Source organism: Neoarius graeffei, chromosome 22 (assembly GCF_027579695.1).
Source record: "Neoarius graeffei isolate fNeoGra1 chromosome 22, fNeoGra1.pri, whole genome shotgun sequence".
In the NCBI taxonomy this organism is placed as follows: domain Eukaryota; kingdom Metazoa; phylum Chordata; class Actinopteri; order Siluriformes; family Ariidae; genus Neoarius; species Neoarius graeffei.
The window spans coordinates 13,704,828-13,720,173 of NC_083590.1; the positions used below are offsets into that span (position 1 = coordinate 13,704,828).

General features: G+C 40.9%; 1 protein-coding gene across 1 annotated transcript in view; it reads right to left on the bottom strand.

Annotated features, from left to right (window-relative positions):
* Positions 1-15,346, bottom strand: part of LOC132870659 (protein NLRC5-like) — a 254,164-nt gene that overhangs the window by 224,065 nt on the left and 14,753 nt on the right. Inside the window, exons 4-10 of the mRNA XM_060904411.1 lie at positions 14,985-15,101; positions 14,517-14,633; positions 7,493-7,543; positions 5,517-7,274; positions 3,247-3,441; positions 2,647-2,820; positions 1,943-2,116 (exon numbers count right to left, since the gene is read on the bottom strand). Coding sequence (XP_060760394.1) covers positions 1,943-2,116; positions 2,647-2,820; positions 3,247-3,441; positions 5,517-7,274; positions 7,493-7,543; positions 14,517-14,633; positions 14,985-15,101 — 2,586 coding nt within the window. The remainder of the gene's footprint in view (positions 1-1,942; positions 2,117-2,646; positions 2,821-3,246; positions 3,442-5,516; positions 7,275-7,492; positions 7,544-14,516; positions 14,634-14,984; positions 15,102-15,346) is intronic.

Here is a 15,346-nt window from a genome sequence, read left to right on the forward strand (position 1 = left end):
CTTCTGAGAGCCGCTGCCACTCCAAGATGCTCTTTTTATACCCAGTCATGTTAATGACCTATTGCCAATTGACCTAATGAGTTGCAATTTGGTCCTCCAGCTGTTCCTTTTTTGTACCTTTAACTTTTCCAGCCTCTTATTGCCCCTGTCCCAACTTTTTTGAGATGTGTTGCTGTCATGAAATTTCAAATGAGCCAATATTTGGCATGAAATTTCAAAATGTCTCACTTTCGACATTTGATATGTTGTCTATGTTCTATTGTGAATACAATATCAGTTTTTGAGATTTGTAAATTATTGCATTCCGTTTTTATTTACAATTTGTACTTTGTTCCAACTTTTTTGGAATCGGGGTTAAGTATACCCTTACATTTATCACACTTCAATGTTCATCAAATTAGAATCAGATGTTCCAGATTAGGTGCCATTGAGTTAAACCTCCTGCAGGTGAAGGTGCAGGTGGAACTCGTCTTACTTAAACCTGACATTCTAGGTCTGGTGTTCTCTTTGCTTTTGATGTGTGTGGTGTCATCATGCCAAGATCTAAAGAGCTCTCTAAGGACCTCTAAATAAATAAATAAATAAATAAATAGGTTGTGGATGCCAATGAATGACAAGGGATTTATAAAAAGATCTCTAAATTATTAGAGAGAAATCATTCCACTGTTAGGAAAATCATCTGCAAGTGGCACAGATTTCATACAGCTGCCAATTTGTCCAGGACCTGGCCACCTCAGCAAATTCAGCCCAAGAGCAGACCGTTTGATGCTAAGAGAGTCTCCAAGAACCCCAAAATTTAATCACTGGATCTGTAACTTTTGCAATTGTTGGTGTGAAAGTGCCTACATCTGCAATCAGAAAGAGATTGGACAAAAAATTGACCTGCATGGAAGGCATGCCAGGAAAAATGCTTTGCTGTCCAAAGGGATAGTTAAAGCAAGACTACAGTTTCCCAATGAACATGTATGCAAAGACCAGGCCTTTTGGAATAACGTGCTCTGGACAGATGAATCAAATGTGTGGTGCAGATCAAAGAAAGCTTCTCAGGAGAACAACCTCACACCAACTGTGAAGCACAGTAGTGGAAATGTTATGGTTTGAGGTTGCTTTCCTGCCTCAGGGACTAGGAAGCTTGCATTCATCGACTCAACCATGAATTCTGAATCGTATCAAAGAGTGCTTGAAGATAAAGTGAGGCCATCTGTTCAAAAGTTAAAAGTTGAACCAGAGGTGGATCTTTCAACAAGATAATGACCCTCGGCACACAAGCAAATCCACCAAGAAACGGCTCAAAGAAGAAATGGGTTATGGAATAGCCAAATCAAAGCCCAGATTTGAACCCCACTGAAATGTTGTGGGAAGATTTGAAAAATGGCAGAACATGCAAGAAACCCTCAAACATCTTGCAACTGAAGGAATTTTGCATGAAAGAGTGGTCAAAAATTTCAGCAAGCCAACGTCAGAGACTGGAGGACAATTATATAAAAACACATCCAAGAGGTTTTTTCTGTTAAACGGGGCAATACTAACTTCTGAAGGCAAGGGCATACTTACTTTCTCCACAGAAGAATATTACATCTATTGATATTTTTGTTGAATAAATGATTGAAGGAGTGAACTTTCCTTGTTGTTTTGTTCAAGTATATTATCTTTATCTGGAGGCACTGCGTCAAAAGGCTGAAATGTTTGCTTGTTTAAATATTTTGAGAGAAGTCTACAATATCCATGGGATGTACTTATTTTTTCTTATGACCACATTTAGTTAGGAATACATTTCCTTAATTCCAGAGAGTGAAAGTCATTCTGAGGAGAAATGATCAGTGAATAACTAATATTTGTTCTGCATGTTGCACTTTTACAGAAAATTTTAATTGAAAACACTGTATATAACTCTTAACTGCTGCTTTCAGTGAGTTATTGTAACTCTGAGAGATGATCTTACCCCAGTGTCTCCAGTTTACAGTGAAGATTCTCCAGTACAGCACAGAGACGCTTCACTCCTGAGTCTCCCAGATTATTATAGGACAGATTCAGTTCTCTCAGGTGTGAGGGGTTTGATCTCAGAGCTGAACTCAGAGCAGCACAGCCTTCATCTGAGACACCACAACCCCACAACCTGCAGAGACACAATGACGCACACTTCATCAACATGTAACTAGAAAGAAAAGTTAAAAATAACAAATTGATCTTTGTAATGTTTTTCTGTTGCACTTGCTTTTACAGTAAAATTCGAGCCACGCTGCCTGTTAAAAGCCTCAATATCTCAGAAACTAATGCAGATACAAGCCTGGAATTTTACACACTTTATTGGGAATAGTGACTTTATTCAAAAAGTATGAAGCAAATCTGAGATGGTCAGTTGGGAACTTTTTTTTTATGCTGGTCATAATTCAATTTTCATTAATTTCTAAAATAAAGTAAGAAATTTCAGACACATTGCAGTCGGCTCAAGTCCTGTTTTGTGCTGCAGCTTCTCACATACGTCCATCTGACCCAAAGACTCTGTGACAAATCATAAGTGTGCAGTGAAAAGAAACAATCTTCCTCCTCAGGACATTGATGATGAACCTAAAACCTCTGCTTCAGTCTCACTATTAGTGTCTTACTGAGGAGCAGGTCATGTGACTCTCAGAGAGATGATCTTACCTCAGTGTCTCCAGTTTACAGTGAGGATTCTCCAGTCCAGCACAGAGACGCTTCACTCCTGAGTCTCCCAGATTATTCTTTGACAGATTCAGGTATCTCAGGTGTGAGGGGTTTGATCTCAGAGCTGAACTCAGAGCAGCACAGCCTTCATCTGAGACACCACAATCACACAACCTGCAGAGACACAATGACACACACTTCATCAACAGATTTTCATCTTGGTGTAATAGTGGTTGTGAAGATGATGTCTCTCATGTTGGACTGTCTCTATTCTCTTCACCAATCACAAGCTATTATTAATAATGACTCAAACATTACCACAGGTGTAAATGATTCAGCAAAAAGTCAATAATTTAAAGGTTTAAGTGAAAAGTCAGGTTTTGCAGAATTTATCTCTGCTTGACTGGATTTTTAATGATCACATTTAATTGTAAAGACATTTCTTTTTTTAAAAGTGATTCTGAGGAGAAATGATCACTTCATGACGAATATATTTGTTCTGCATGTTTTACAGAAAATTTTAATTGATAAACAACACTGTATACAACTATTAACTGCTGCTTTAGTGAGTTATTGTGACTCTCAGAGAGATGATCTTACCTCAGTTTCTCCACTTTACAGTGAGGATTCTCCAGTACAGCACAGAGACGCTTCACTCCTGAGTCTTCTAGTTTATTCCGAGACAGATCCAGTGTCTTCACAGTCAGATGCAGTTCTCTCAGACTGGAGGTTTCTGAGTTGAGCACTGAGACCAGAGCTTCAGCGCTTCTCCCTTTAATCGTATCACAACTGATCCTGAAGGAAATAAAATACAAAATAGACTCACACAAATGATCAAACAGGTCCTCAAATCTTTCACTGCACCATTTCATTTTCATAAATGACCAAAGTACAAACTCCGAGTTGACAATACACTGAAATGCTGTAACAGTAATTCACAGTTCGAGCTGTTCGGATTTGAGTTTTCTGCTGCGCACGTCATCACTGACAATTGAGATAAACACGCAACATCAAATCTGATCACCAAATTGGGAAATAAGAGTCTGATATAAAATATTTATAAGAGGAGAAAGGAAAAGGAGTTTAAAAAGTCAGGCTTAGATGAAGCAGGCAGAGTTCGAAGCAGAGTCATATTTATCTGAACAGATCAAACATTTGATTTGTTCTCTAATTAGTGAGCGACTGAAATGATCACAGCCCAGTGCTGAAGGAGTTTTATGGAGATACTCATGATGAGCTCGTTGGCTAACAGTGTGTGTGTGTGTGTGATGCCAGGTGCTCCTTATTTGTTCCTGGTGCCAGTGATCTACAGACTGGACATATTCTTCCCCTTACACTCTGTGTGTTGTCTCTCCCTGTCTGACATGAAATCAATAAAATCACTGAGCTACAGCAGGGAAAAGAACAAAAGCTGTGAAGGACAAAAAAGTTAAAAAAAGATGTCAGGATAGAAGAACAAAAGAATAATTAGCATGTAATAAATTGATATGATGTAATAAAAGTAAATAAGAATGGTGTTTCGAATAAATTCTGTGAAAGTCTGTTTTTCCACTTGAATAAAACCTTTTATCAGGTCATAATAACAGTAAAGATTTTAATTATAATTCTGTATTACTGCAAACTCCACATGGTTCTATCGGCCCAGTGTCTGCATCGTTTCATTTCACTAATAACACAAATTTAATGTACAAAGATGTGAAGAAAAAGATTTTCAAACCAAAACTCAGTGAAGGTTTTACACAGGAAAAAAAAAACAAAAAAAAACAAACACACCTCAGTGTTTATTGGAAATTGGAGCCTACAATTGAGCTGTAATTTGTAAACATTGGAAATAAACTATAAGTATAAAATTGTGATTATTTGCTTCATTTTTGGAAATTTCTTGTTTGTAAGTGTTGTTAATTGGCTGCCATGTGAACTTCTCATCTCATCATCTCTAGCCGTTTTATCCTGTTCTACAGGGTCGCAGGCAAGCTGGAGCCTATCCCAGCTGACTACGGGCGAAAGGCGGGGTACACCCTGGACAAGTCATCACAGGGCTGACACAGACAACCATTCACACTCACATTCACACCTACGGTCAATTTAGAGTCACCAGTTAACCTAACATGCATGTCTTTGGACTGTGGGGGAAACCGGAGCACCTGGAGGAAACCCACACGGACACGGGGAGAACATGCAAACTCCACACAGAAAGGCCCTCGCCGGCCCCGGGGCTCGAACCTGGACCTTCTTGCTGTGAGGCAACAGCGCTAACCACTACACCACCGTGTCGCCCGCCATATGAACTTTTTCTCCTTAAATGACCAACTGGTCTCCACATGTTTAATAGCAGCCCTTCAGTATTATTCAATTCTACATGCAACTGTTATCCCCTAATTTCTACAGGCTTTGTATCATATTCCAAACGTTTTTTGTTCTACAAGCAAGTCACTGCATTCAATAGGTTGTTTCCAAGTCATTAGATTCTGTAAATGCATTGTGGCAACAATCCAACAATGCCTTGACATGAGAAAACAAGAAAACATCTCATCTCATTATCTCTAGCCGCTTTATCCTGTTCTACAGGGTCGCAGGCAAGCTGGAGCCTATCCCAGTTGATTACGGGGGAAAGGCAGGGTACACCCTGGACAACTCGCCAAGTACTTAAGTATTTTTACAAGCAAATCCTCCAGCACTGTAACTCAAGTAAAAATTTGATTGAACAACTTTCACTTGTATTGGAGTAACATTTGACCAGGAGGATCTTTACTTTCACTCGAGTAATGGAGTTGTGGATTTTGTCCCAAAGTACAGATTTGTCCAAGTGCTTTCAGTTTCTCTCTTTCTAACAGTGGAACAGTAGAACAGTTATATTCAGCTTTACTTACATTGCTTTTCTGGATGCTGCAATCACAGGCATCACCTTCACAATAACCTCATCTGTTATCTTCTCTGTACTGGTATATTTACTCAGGTCAAACTCCTCCAGCTCCTGTGCTGAAGTCAGTAACACAAACACCAGAGCAGACCACTGTGAACGAGAGAGTTTACTTTGTTTTCCAGATTTCAGGTAGTGTTGGATTTCCTCCACTAGAGAATCGTCACCCAGTTCATTCAGACAGTGGAACAGATTGATGGATTTTTCTGCAGGAAGATTTTGACTGATCATCTTCTTAATGTACTGAACTGTTTCCTCTTTGCTCTGGGAGCTACTTCCTGTCTGTGTTACTAAGGCATTTAAGAGTTTCTGATTGGACTCCAGTGAGAGACCCAGAAGAAAGCGGAGGAACAGATCAAGATGTCCAGTCTGACTTTTTAAGGTCTGATCTACAGCACTCCTGTGTACATCTGAAATTGTCTTGGACCGTCTCTGATCAAGAACATTTCTCTTTTCCGTCATGAAGGTCAGATGCACATACAGAGCTGCAAGATGCTCCTGAACACTCAGATGAACAAAGCAGTACACTTTACTCTGGTGAAGCCCAACCTCCTCTCTGAAGATCTGCGTACACACACCGGAGTACACTGCTGCTTCTCTCACATCAATGCCACACTCTCTCAGGTCTTCCTCATAGAAGATCAGGTTGCCTTTCTCCAGCTGCTCAAAAGCCAGTTTTCCCAGTTTAAGAAGCATTTCTTCATCACTCTCCTGCTTCTTTGAGTACTTTCCTCTGATGTTTGTCTGAATGATGAGGAAGTGTGTGTACATTTGAGTCAGAGTCTTGGGGATCTCTCCACTCTCTGCTTCACCCAACATTCTCTCTAGAACAGCGGCTGAAATCCAGCAGAAGACTGGGATGTGACACATGATGTAGAGACTTCTTAATGACTTCAGGTGTGTGATGATGTTCTCGGCCAGGCTCTGATCATTGATCCTCTTCCTGAAGTACTCCTCCTTCTGTGGGTCATTGAACCCTCGTACCTCTGTGACTCGATGGACGTACTCAGAGGGGATTTGATCAGCTGCTGCTGGTCGGGAGGTGATCCAGATGAGAGCAGAGGGAAGCAGATTCCCTTTGATCAGGTTTATCAGCAGCACACGCACTGATGCTGATTCAGTTACATCACACACACTCACTGTGTTCTGGAAATCCAGAGGGAAACGACACTCATCCAATCCATCAAAAATGAACAGAACCTTTTCCAACCTGGACATTTCTGTTTTTTTGGTTTCCTTAAAGCAGACATGAAGGAGCTCCATCAGACTCAGTTTTTGGTCCTTCATCAGATTCAGCTCTCTGAAAGGAAGTGGAAATATGAGGGGGACGTCCTGATTTGCTTTCCCTTCAGCCCAGTCCACAATGAACCTCTGCACAGAGACTGTTTTTCCGATACCAGCCACTCCCTTTGTCATTACAGTTCTGATGGGTTCATCTTCTTCAGATAAGGGCTTAAAGATGTCGTTGTATTTGATCGGTGTTTCCTCGTTTTTTCTCCTGGACGCTGCCTCGATCCGTCTCACCTCATGTTCTTTATTGACGTCTCCACTGTCTCCCTCTGTGATGTAGAGCTCTGTGTAGATCTCATTCAGGAGCACACGGTTTTCCTGCTTTATCATCACTTCATTTAAACACTGAAACTTCTTCATCAGATTTAATTTGAACTTTTTCTGGTCTTCATTTCCAGCAGCAGATTCTGGGGCGTGTCTGTGTGACAGGGTGAAGTAGGAAGACATGGTGAGACATGAGTTTAAGATCACAGTTTTTCTGATTGGTTTCCACAAACAGTTCTTTATGATGTTCTCACCGTGCATTGGTTTTATTATCCTATACGTTTTCTATAATCTAATCAGTCTCTATGAAATAACAGCAGAGAGATTTATAATACCCGTGCGTCAGTGTCACAGTCTTGGGTTTGATCTTACCCTGTATCTGTGATGGTCTTTTTTCTTCCGTCTCCTGCCTTCTGTAAAATACTGGGTACAAAAAAAAAAAAGTTGCTGTTATAGACAATAACTTTCATCCCTTTAATCCTACAATCTAAACTTTAGCCCTAATTTTAATACAATAATTCTTTGAGAGTGCATTAACATTTAGAGAGCACAGTGCTGAATACAACATGACAAAAATATTGTCGAACTGGAGAAAAAAAAAATCTCTGTCCCGGTTTTAATGTGAGTTTTTCTTGATTTTCCTTCCTATATGGTCATTAGGGATGGAACAGAATATCACTCCATCATGCAGAATGAACAGATAATGTTTAAAATGGATACAAAAGCAGATGTGTATTTTTCAGAAAGCTGGCCAGAAATGTTCAGAGGTATAAAATCTGTAACTGGATCCAGAATTATACTCCACCCTGGATGATCCACCAGTCCATCATTTTAGGGGCAATTTAGTGATCAGTCGACCTACTGACATGTTTTTGGGAGGTGGGAGTTCAGGTTGAGGAAAATGCTGATTTTCATTATGATTAATAAATACTGTAATGTCAGTGATGTGATTTATGGTCAATAGTCATTGTGTTCATATAAAGGGTCTCCATTTTCTATTATATTTTACAGAAACACTCAGACACATCGCTTTTCATGGAGACACGGCCAAGTAACGGTGATCTCAATGGGGCCGGGATTTTAATACAAAACAACAATGTTGCGTGTTTAATGAAAAAGTGTTGAATCTTTGTGTTTGTTTCCTAAGTTTTATAGCGTAATTTTTCATTCCTATAACAACTCAATGTGCATGATTATTATTATTAGTCATAACCGTTGTTAGTAGTAGTGGGTATAATTCCATGTTTTTATGCATATATTAGCATTTCTTGCTTTAGTATAGGGCTGCGTACCTAAACGTAACATCAGGTACAGGTACAGAGGTTTAGGTCCAGGTCCGGACCTGTACCTGAACAATTTGACAAATTCTTCTGAACTTCTTCAATAATGACAAACATTAATAAACTGTTGACAACTTGTCAGTATCTTTATTCAAAGAAAACCGAACATAACTAGGTTTCCTACCTCACTTCTCAGTCACCCTCTCAGTCTCACACTATAGTTAACTTGGGACAAAAAGTCCTAAGTTGTCTCACAGCGATAAGTGACTACACTAGAATACTACAGACTACACGCAATCCGCAGCCTTTAACTTACCCGTACGCGGCAAAATCACACAAAGCAGCAAAGACTGCCAATGCCAGCAAAGGAAAAATGTCTGACCTGATTGAGTCTTTTTGACCAATTAGAACGCTGGATCAGCCAGGCTCTCGCAATGTCTCGTGAGACTGTGGCGAGAGGATCTCAAATCAAAGATGGCTCCGATTTCAAGTTTCAGCGCGGCATTTTACGTCTTTTCCAGTGCTAAATTTTCGTCTTTGTGGTAGGATTTACGCATCTTCAGTCACAAAATAAGCAGATACTTGGTGTAAATTTATATCGGTACAGTACCGGTACTTCATGATCCGGTATTTTGGACCTGTACCGAATCGATTTTCATGGTACAGTACCGGTACACAGTACCGGTACGCAGCCCTACTTTAGTAGTAATATTTTATGATGTAATATGTAATCTCGTTACGTAGTTTTTTTGTTTGTTTTATCTTATATAAAACGTTACTTTGCACTGACTTAATTTTAGAATCAGTGATGAAAACTTGATTCTCTTTTATTAAATTTTATCCTGTAATTTTTATTTCAAGGTCAAGGCTTTGTCATTTCACCCATATACACTGGGTACAGTACACACTTAAAATGAAACACCTTTCCAGGACCATGGTGCTACATTAAAAGTAGACTCCCTTTCAGATTTCTCAAATTTAGGCCATAAAAAGAATTTCCCCCCAACACCTAATTATTTTTTTTTAGTGGACTGAAAGCGACTGAATTCGAATCACAGACTTCTGATTTTATTACTTTTTTTTTCCCTAAAAGAACAATTCATTAATTTAGAGCCCCATGGCCCTAAATTCTCCACCATTTTTTTCATGCCTCACCATGACCTAAACCAAGATACGACGTCATGCCTGATGTGGAAGGGTTTCCCCATTTGCAATGCATTGTGGGATACAAATTTGCAACCTGAGAGAACAATGGAGCACGCGAGTGTGCGCATGAAACAGGGAAGACTGACTACAGTAACGGAAAGTGAGAAGAAAAGACTCTGTATTGCGAAGGAAAGGAAACGCAGGACCAAACTAATGAATATCAGCGATCGGATACACACACACACACACACAAAATTAATTAAATATATATCACTCCTTCAATCAAATTTGACTTTTTTTCTCTCCTCGGGTTCACATCTGAAACGGGTGGGTTATACAGGAAATTCACGAGGTTATACTGAAGTCGAGTTTAGGAAAGTCTATTAGTGGCATTACAAAGATAGTTTTGGGAATACGAACGCTCCTCTATGACTTCTGATCACTACGTTTGGCAAAAACTTGAGCAAACACAAAAATCAAAAAGATGAATGTAACAGGCAGGCGGGATCAATGTCACTTTCGTTTTTATTTTTTTAAACTGTCACTTAACACAACACGTTTTTCTGCAGTTTCTCAAAATTAAAAAAAAAAAAAAAAAAGAAAAAAAAAAAAAAGTGTACCACTGTACCGACATGATTTTAGCCAGGGGAAGAGATCCTCTCACTACACACACCAGCCTCACGCTCTATTCACAAACCGGTGCTTGACCACGCCCTCGCTGCCACAGCGAAAAAAGAACCGTATACAGTCTTCCTTAACAAAATGAACTGCACAGTATGATGGCGAATCGAGAGGTTGTTCACCAGTTGTGCAAGATAGGTGTATAGTCCAATTACACACATTTTTCACTCAGGAGTCTTCACCATCGCAATGATAAAAAAATGCTAATGCACAGGAACAATATTTACATTGTGATCATCAATACATAATTTTCATTATGACTAATGAATATTGGCTAGAATACGCTCAATGAAAAATGGACTTCAAGATGAGTGACCAGGCTCAGGTTTGCCTCAAAAAGATACATATTTGGACTAATTGCAGCGTATTCTTCCCTAATTACAATATTTATGATAGGGAGAAACAGACTAACCGGCATTTGATGTGTAGAATCCATTGGCTTGCCGTGTGAATGTTATAATTAGCTCCTCGTCTCGCAGCAAAATGATGTAACTGGGTCAGTGCCCAGTCAATGAAAACTTGCAAATGCGCACACTGGACTTCCTCTCTCTGCTTGACTGTGCACCACACGTGATTTCATGCGCATTATTTGCTCGGGAATCCCCTCAAAATAAATAACTTCCCAGCCACAGAATGGCCTGTTTTTGTTTTTTTTTGAGATATTACAGAAATAAACATGCATCACAATGACCAAATTTCAGCGGGAACTAAATTTCACCGATTTTATGAAATCGAAAGGGTGTCTTGCTTTAAACATCACAGGACTACAAATACAACAAAGTGCAAACAAGGACATTGCAAAAATGACAACTAGCATAGACCACAGTATACTGCCAACCAGTAGTTGTTACTGTGTGGAAAGTTGAGCGTGCATATTGAGGTAGTATATGTAAAAAGGAATAAATAAATGTAAACATTTGTTAACATTTTGTGTGTGAGAAGCATTGTAAACATAGTAAAACTGATGGTGCATTATGGTTCACTGTGCACAGTCTGCAGTGGGAGTGGTGTGATCAACAATCCGTGTGCATCAGTCCAGTCCCTCAGAGTTGAGGAGTCTGATGGCATGTGGAAAAACTGTTAAAAAGCCCGGCTGTGAAGGCCAGAATGCTTCAGTACCTTTTTCCAGATGGCAAGAGGGTGAAGAGACTGTGTGAGGGGTCATCCACAATGCTGGTAGCTTTCTGGATACAGTGTGTGATGTAAATGTCCTTGATGGAGAGAAGAGACACTCCAATGATCTTCTCAACTGTCCTCACTATCTGCTGTAGGGTCTTGCAATCCAAGACGGTACAATTCCCAAACCAGACTGATGCAGCTGCTCAGAATGCTTTCAATAGTCCCTCTGTAGAATATTGTGTGGCTGGGTGATGGGAGATGGGTTTTCCCTCAGCCTTCACAGGAAGTACAGATGTTGCTGGGGCTTTCTTGGCTATGGAGCTGGTGTTGAGGGAGTAGGTGAGGTTCTCTGCCAGATGAACAAGAAATTTGGTGCTCTTGATATTCTCCATGAGTGAGCCATCGATGTACAGTGGAGAGTGGTCACTCCGTGCTCTTCTGAAGTCAACAACCATCTCTTTTGTTTTGCCCACGTTCAGAGACAGGTTGTTGACTCTGCACCAGTCCGACAGCCATTGTACCTCCTTTCTGTCTGCTGACTCATCGTTCTTACTGATGAGACCCACCACAGTCATGTCATCAATAAACTTGATGTGATTTGAATTGTGAATTGCTACACAGTTGTGATTCAGTGGAGTGAACAGCAGTGGACTAAGCACACAGCCCTGGGGGGCCCCAGTGCTCCGTTTGGTGGTGCTGGATGCTCTGCTCCCAATCTGGACTGACGGAGGCCTTTCAGTCAGGAAATCCAGGATCCAGTTCCAGAGGGAGGTCTTCAGGCCCAGCAGGCTAAGCTTTCCCATTCGCTGCTGAGGAATGATTGTGTTGAATGCTGAACTTAAGTCTGAACAGCATTCAAACGCATGTGTCCTTTTTGTCCAGGTGGCTAAGGACCAGATTAAGAGTGGTGGCTATGGCATCATCTGTTGACCGGTTATGGCAATATATGAACTTCAGGGGGTCCAGGGAGAGAAGCAGCAGGGTCTTTATGTGCCTCATGACGAGCCTCTCGAAGTGCTTCATAATGATGGGTGTGAGTGCAACGGGACAGGAATTGAGCCAGGACACTGAAGACTTCTTCAGCACAGGGGACAATGGTAGTGGTCTTGAAGCACTTTGGAATGATAGTATTGCTCAGGGAGACACTGAAGATGTCAGTGAGAACATCTGCCAGCTGGTTTGCACATCCTCTGACCACTTTACCGGGATACTGTCTGGTCCAACAGCTGTCTGTGGGTTGACTCTGCATAGAGTTTTCACATCGGCTGTGGTCAGACACAGCACCTGGTCGTTGGGAGGAGGGATGGTCATCCTTGTTGTCATGCTGTTCTGCACCTTAAACCGTGTGTAGAAGCTGTTCAGCACATCTGAAAGGGAGGGATCATTGTCACAGGCAGGTGGTTGGGTCCTTGTAGTTTGCGATGGCCTAGATGCCCTGCCACATGCACCGTGCGTCACTGCTGTCCTGAAAGTAGCTGTGGATTCTCTGGGCATTCGCACGCTTTGCTGCTCTGATGGCCTGAGACAATTTAGCCCTCGTTACTCTTTGGGCCGCCCTGTCACCTGCTCTGAAGGCAGCATCTCACGTCTTCAGGAGTGTGCGCACCTCCACAGTAATCCATGGCTTCTGGTTGGGGCGAGCGATGATGAGCTTGGAGACCGTAACATCAATACACTTGCTGATGTAGCTGGTCACTGATGCTGTGTACTCCTCCAAGTTGGTGCAGTCACCATTGGTTGCAGCCTCCCTAAACTTGTCCCAGTCAATTCTCTCAAAACAGTCCTGGACAGCAGAAATAGCTCCTTCTGGCCAGGTTTTCACCTGCCTTAGAACTGCTTTGGAGTGTCTGACGAGCAGTCTGTATACTGGAATTGGCATATCAGATATGTGGTCCTAGTAGCCAAGGTAGGGGCAGAGCTCCACTAGGTACATGCCAGGAATGTTTGCGTAAACAAGATCCAGTGCGCTTGCCCCTCTCATTGCCAAGTCCACATACTGATGGAATTTCAGAAGCACTGACCTGAGATTTGCATGGTTAAAATCTCCGGTGACAAACAGTCCACCTGGGTGTGTGTACTACAGTTCGCTGATAGCACCGTTCAATACACGAAGTGATTCCTTAGCATTAGCTCTGGGGGGAATGTAAACTCTGATTATGAATACTGAAGTGAATATTCGTGGTAAATAAAACAGTCTACATCTAACAGTCACAAACTCCACTAACGATGAGCAATAACCAGAGACTAGCACCGAATTCCTGTACCATTCTGTGTTGATGTATATACACAAGCCACCTCCGCGAGTCTTACCGCACAGAGCTGCATCTCTGTTGGCTCGGAACAAAGCTAACTCATCCAGCTGAATGGCGGTGTTCAATTCAACTGCAATGCAATTCATTTCAAGTGCAATCAGTAATAATAATAATAATAATAATAATAATAATAATAAATTATTATTATTATTATTACTATTATTATGTCGTTGTAGTAGCAGTAATAGTAGTAGTATCATTCCATACTGTTTTTTGCTTATATAATTAGCATTTAAGACACTATCTGTAAGACGTTTTGACCTTCATAAATGTTTACGCTCCTTCCTCAAAAGCATTGACTGAAAATATTATTGTAAGAAAAAAAAAAAGAAAGCACAACTTTATTCATCACACACTTGTGAAATTTCCTCTCTGCATTAAACCCATCTGAAGCAGTGAACACACACATGCGCAATGAGCACACACACATACCCAGAGCAGTGGGCAGCCATGCTAACAGCACCCAGGGAGCAGTTGGGAGTTCAGTGCCTCGCTCAAGGGCACCTCAGCCCAAGGCTGTCCCATATTAACCTAACCTGCATGTCTTTGGATTGTGGGGGAAACCAGAGCACCCAAAAACCCACACAGCCACGGGAAGAACATGCAAACTCCACACAGAAAGGCCCTTGCCAGCCGCTGGGTTCGAACCCAGAACCTTCTTGCTGTGAGGCAACCGTGCTAACCACTACACCACCGTGCCACCCAGAAAGTGAGCATCACTAAAGACTAAGAATCTATTATATCATAAAAACTGTACAGTAGAATGATAGACACTAATATATTACATCAAAACAGCTGCTAATGACAATGTAGCACAGCCTTTAACTGTGACTAACTATGAGAATTATGGGATGTTACCTGTGTACAGATGAGGAGTCTCTATTTTTCAAGTTCAAAGGGCGATCCATAGACGCATCACTCTTCATGGAGACACAGCTGGGTTCTGGTGAGTCCGATTTCTTCATCTGGAGTTTACTGTACAACATTATAGACAGTCCTTTATATACACCATTTAGATGGGTTATTATTAATTATTACTGCTTATTTTAATTACTTTGTTTGCCATTACTATTAGTTTTATTGCCACATCCAGATGCACTTTCTGCCTTATCCTGTATGTGACACTGTGAAACACTGAACTGTGCCATTATTGATCTTAATTACTCTAAAATGTTTAGCGAAAGTATTGTAGCAGCATTAGGACCTAATTAAAGTATCACAAACTGATAAATATCAAAATGCTGATGATGATCTGGACTGGATAAAGGAATGTGTAAACACAGTCTTTCTCTACAGTGACTAACTATGAGAATTATGGGATGTTACCTGTGGACAGATGAGGAGTCTCTATTTTTCAAGTTCAATGGACGATCCATAGACGCATCACTCTTCATGGAGACACAGCTGGGTTCTGGTGAGTCTGATCTCTTTCTCTGGAGTTTACTGTACAACATTATAGAGGAGGCATGAGACAGAATTTCATTTTCTCAAATATATCACAACACAAAATACTGGGAGAGACGAATTTGCTGCTTATATCATGTATTGTGATATTTCTGTTTAATATTCTTTGAGAGCTCTACCTCTTCTTATGTACTAAATGGCAGCACCAGAGGTCATAGCCCACAGAGCTATAGAGTGGAAACCTAACTGCCTTAAAGCATGCTTTTCAGATCTTTTCATATACC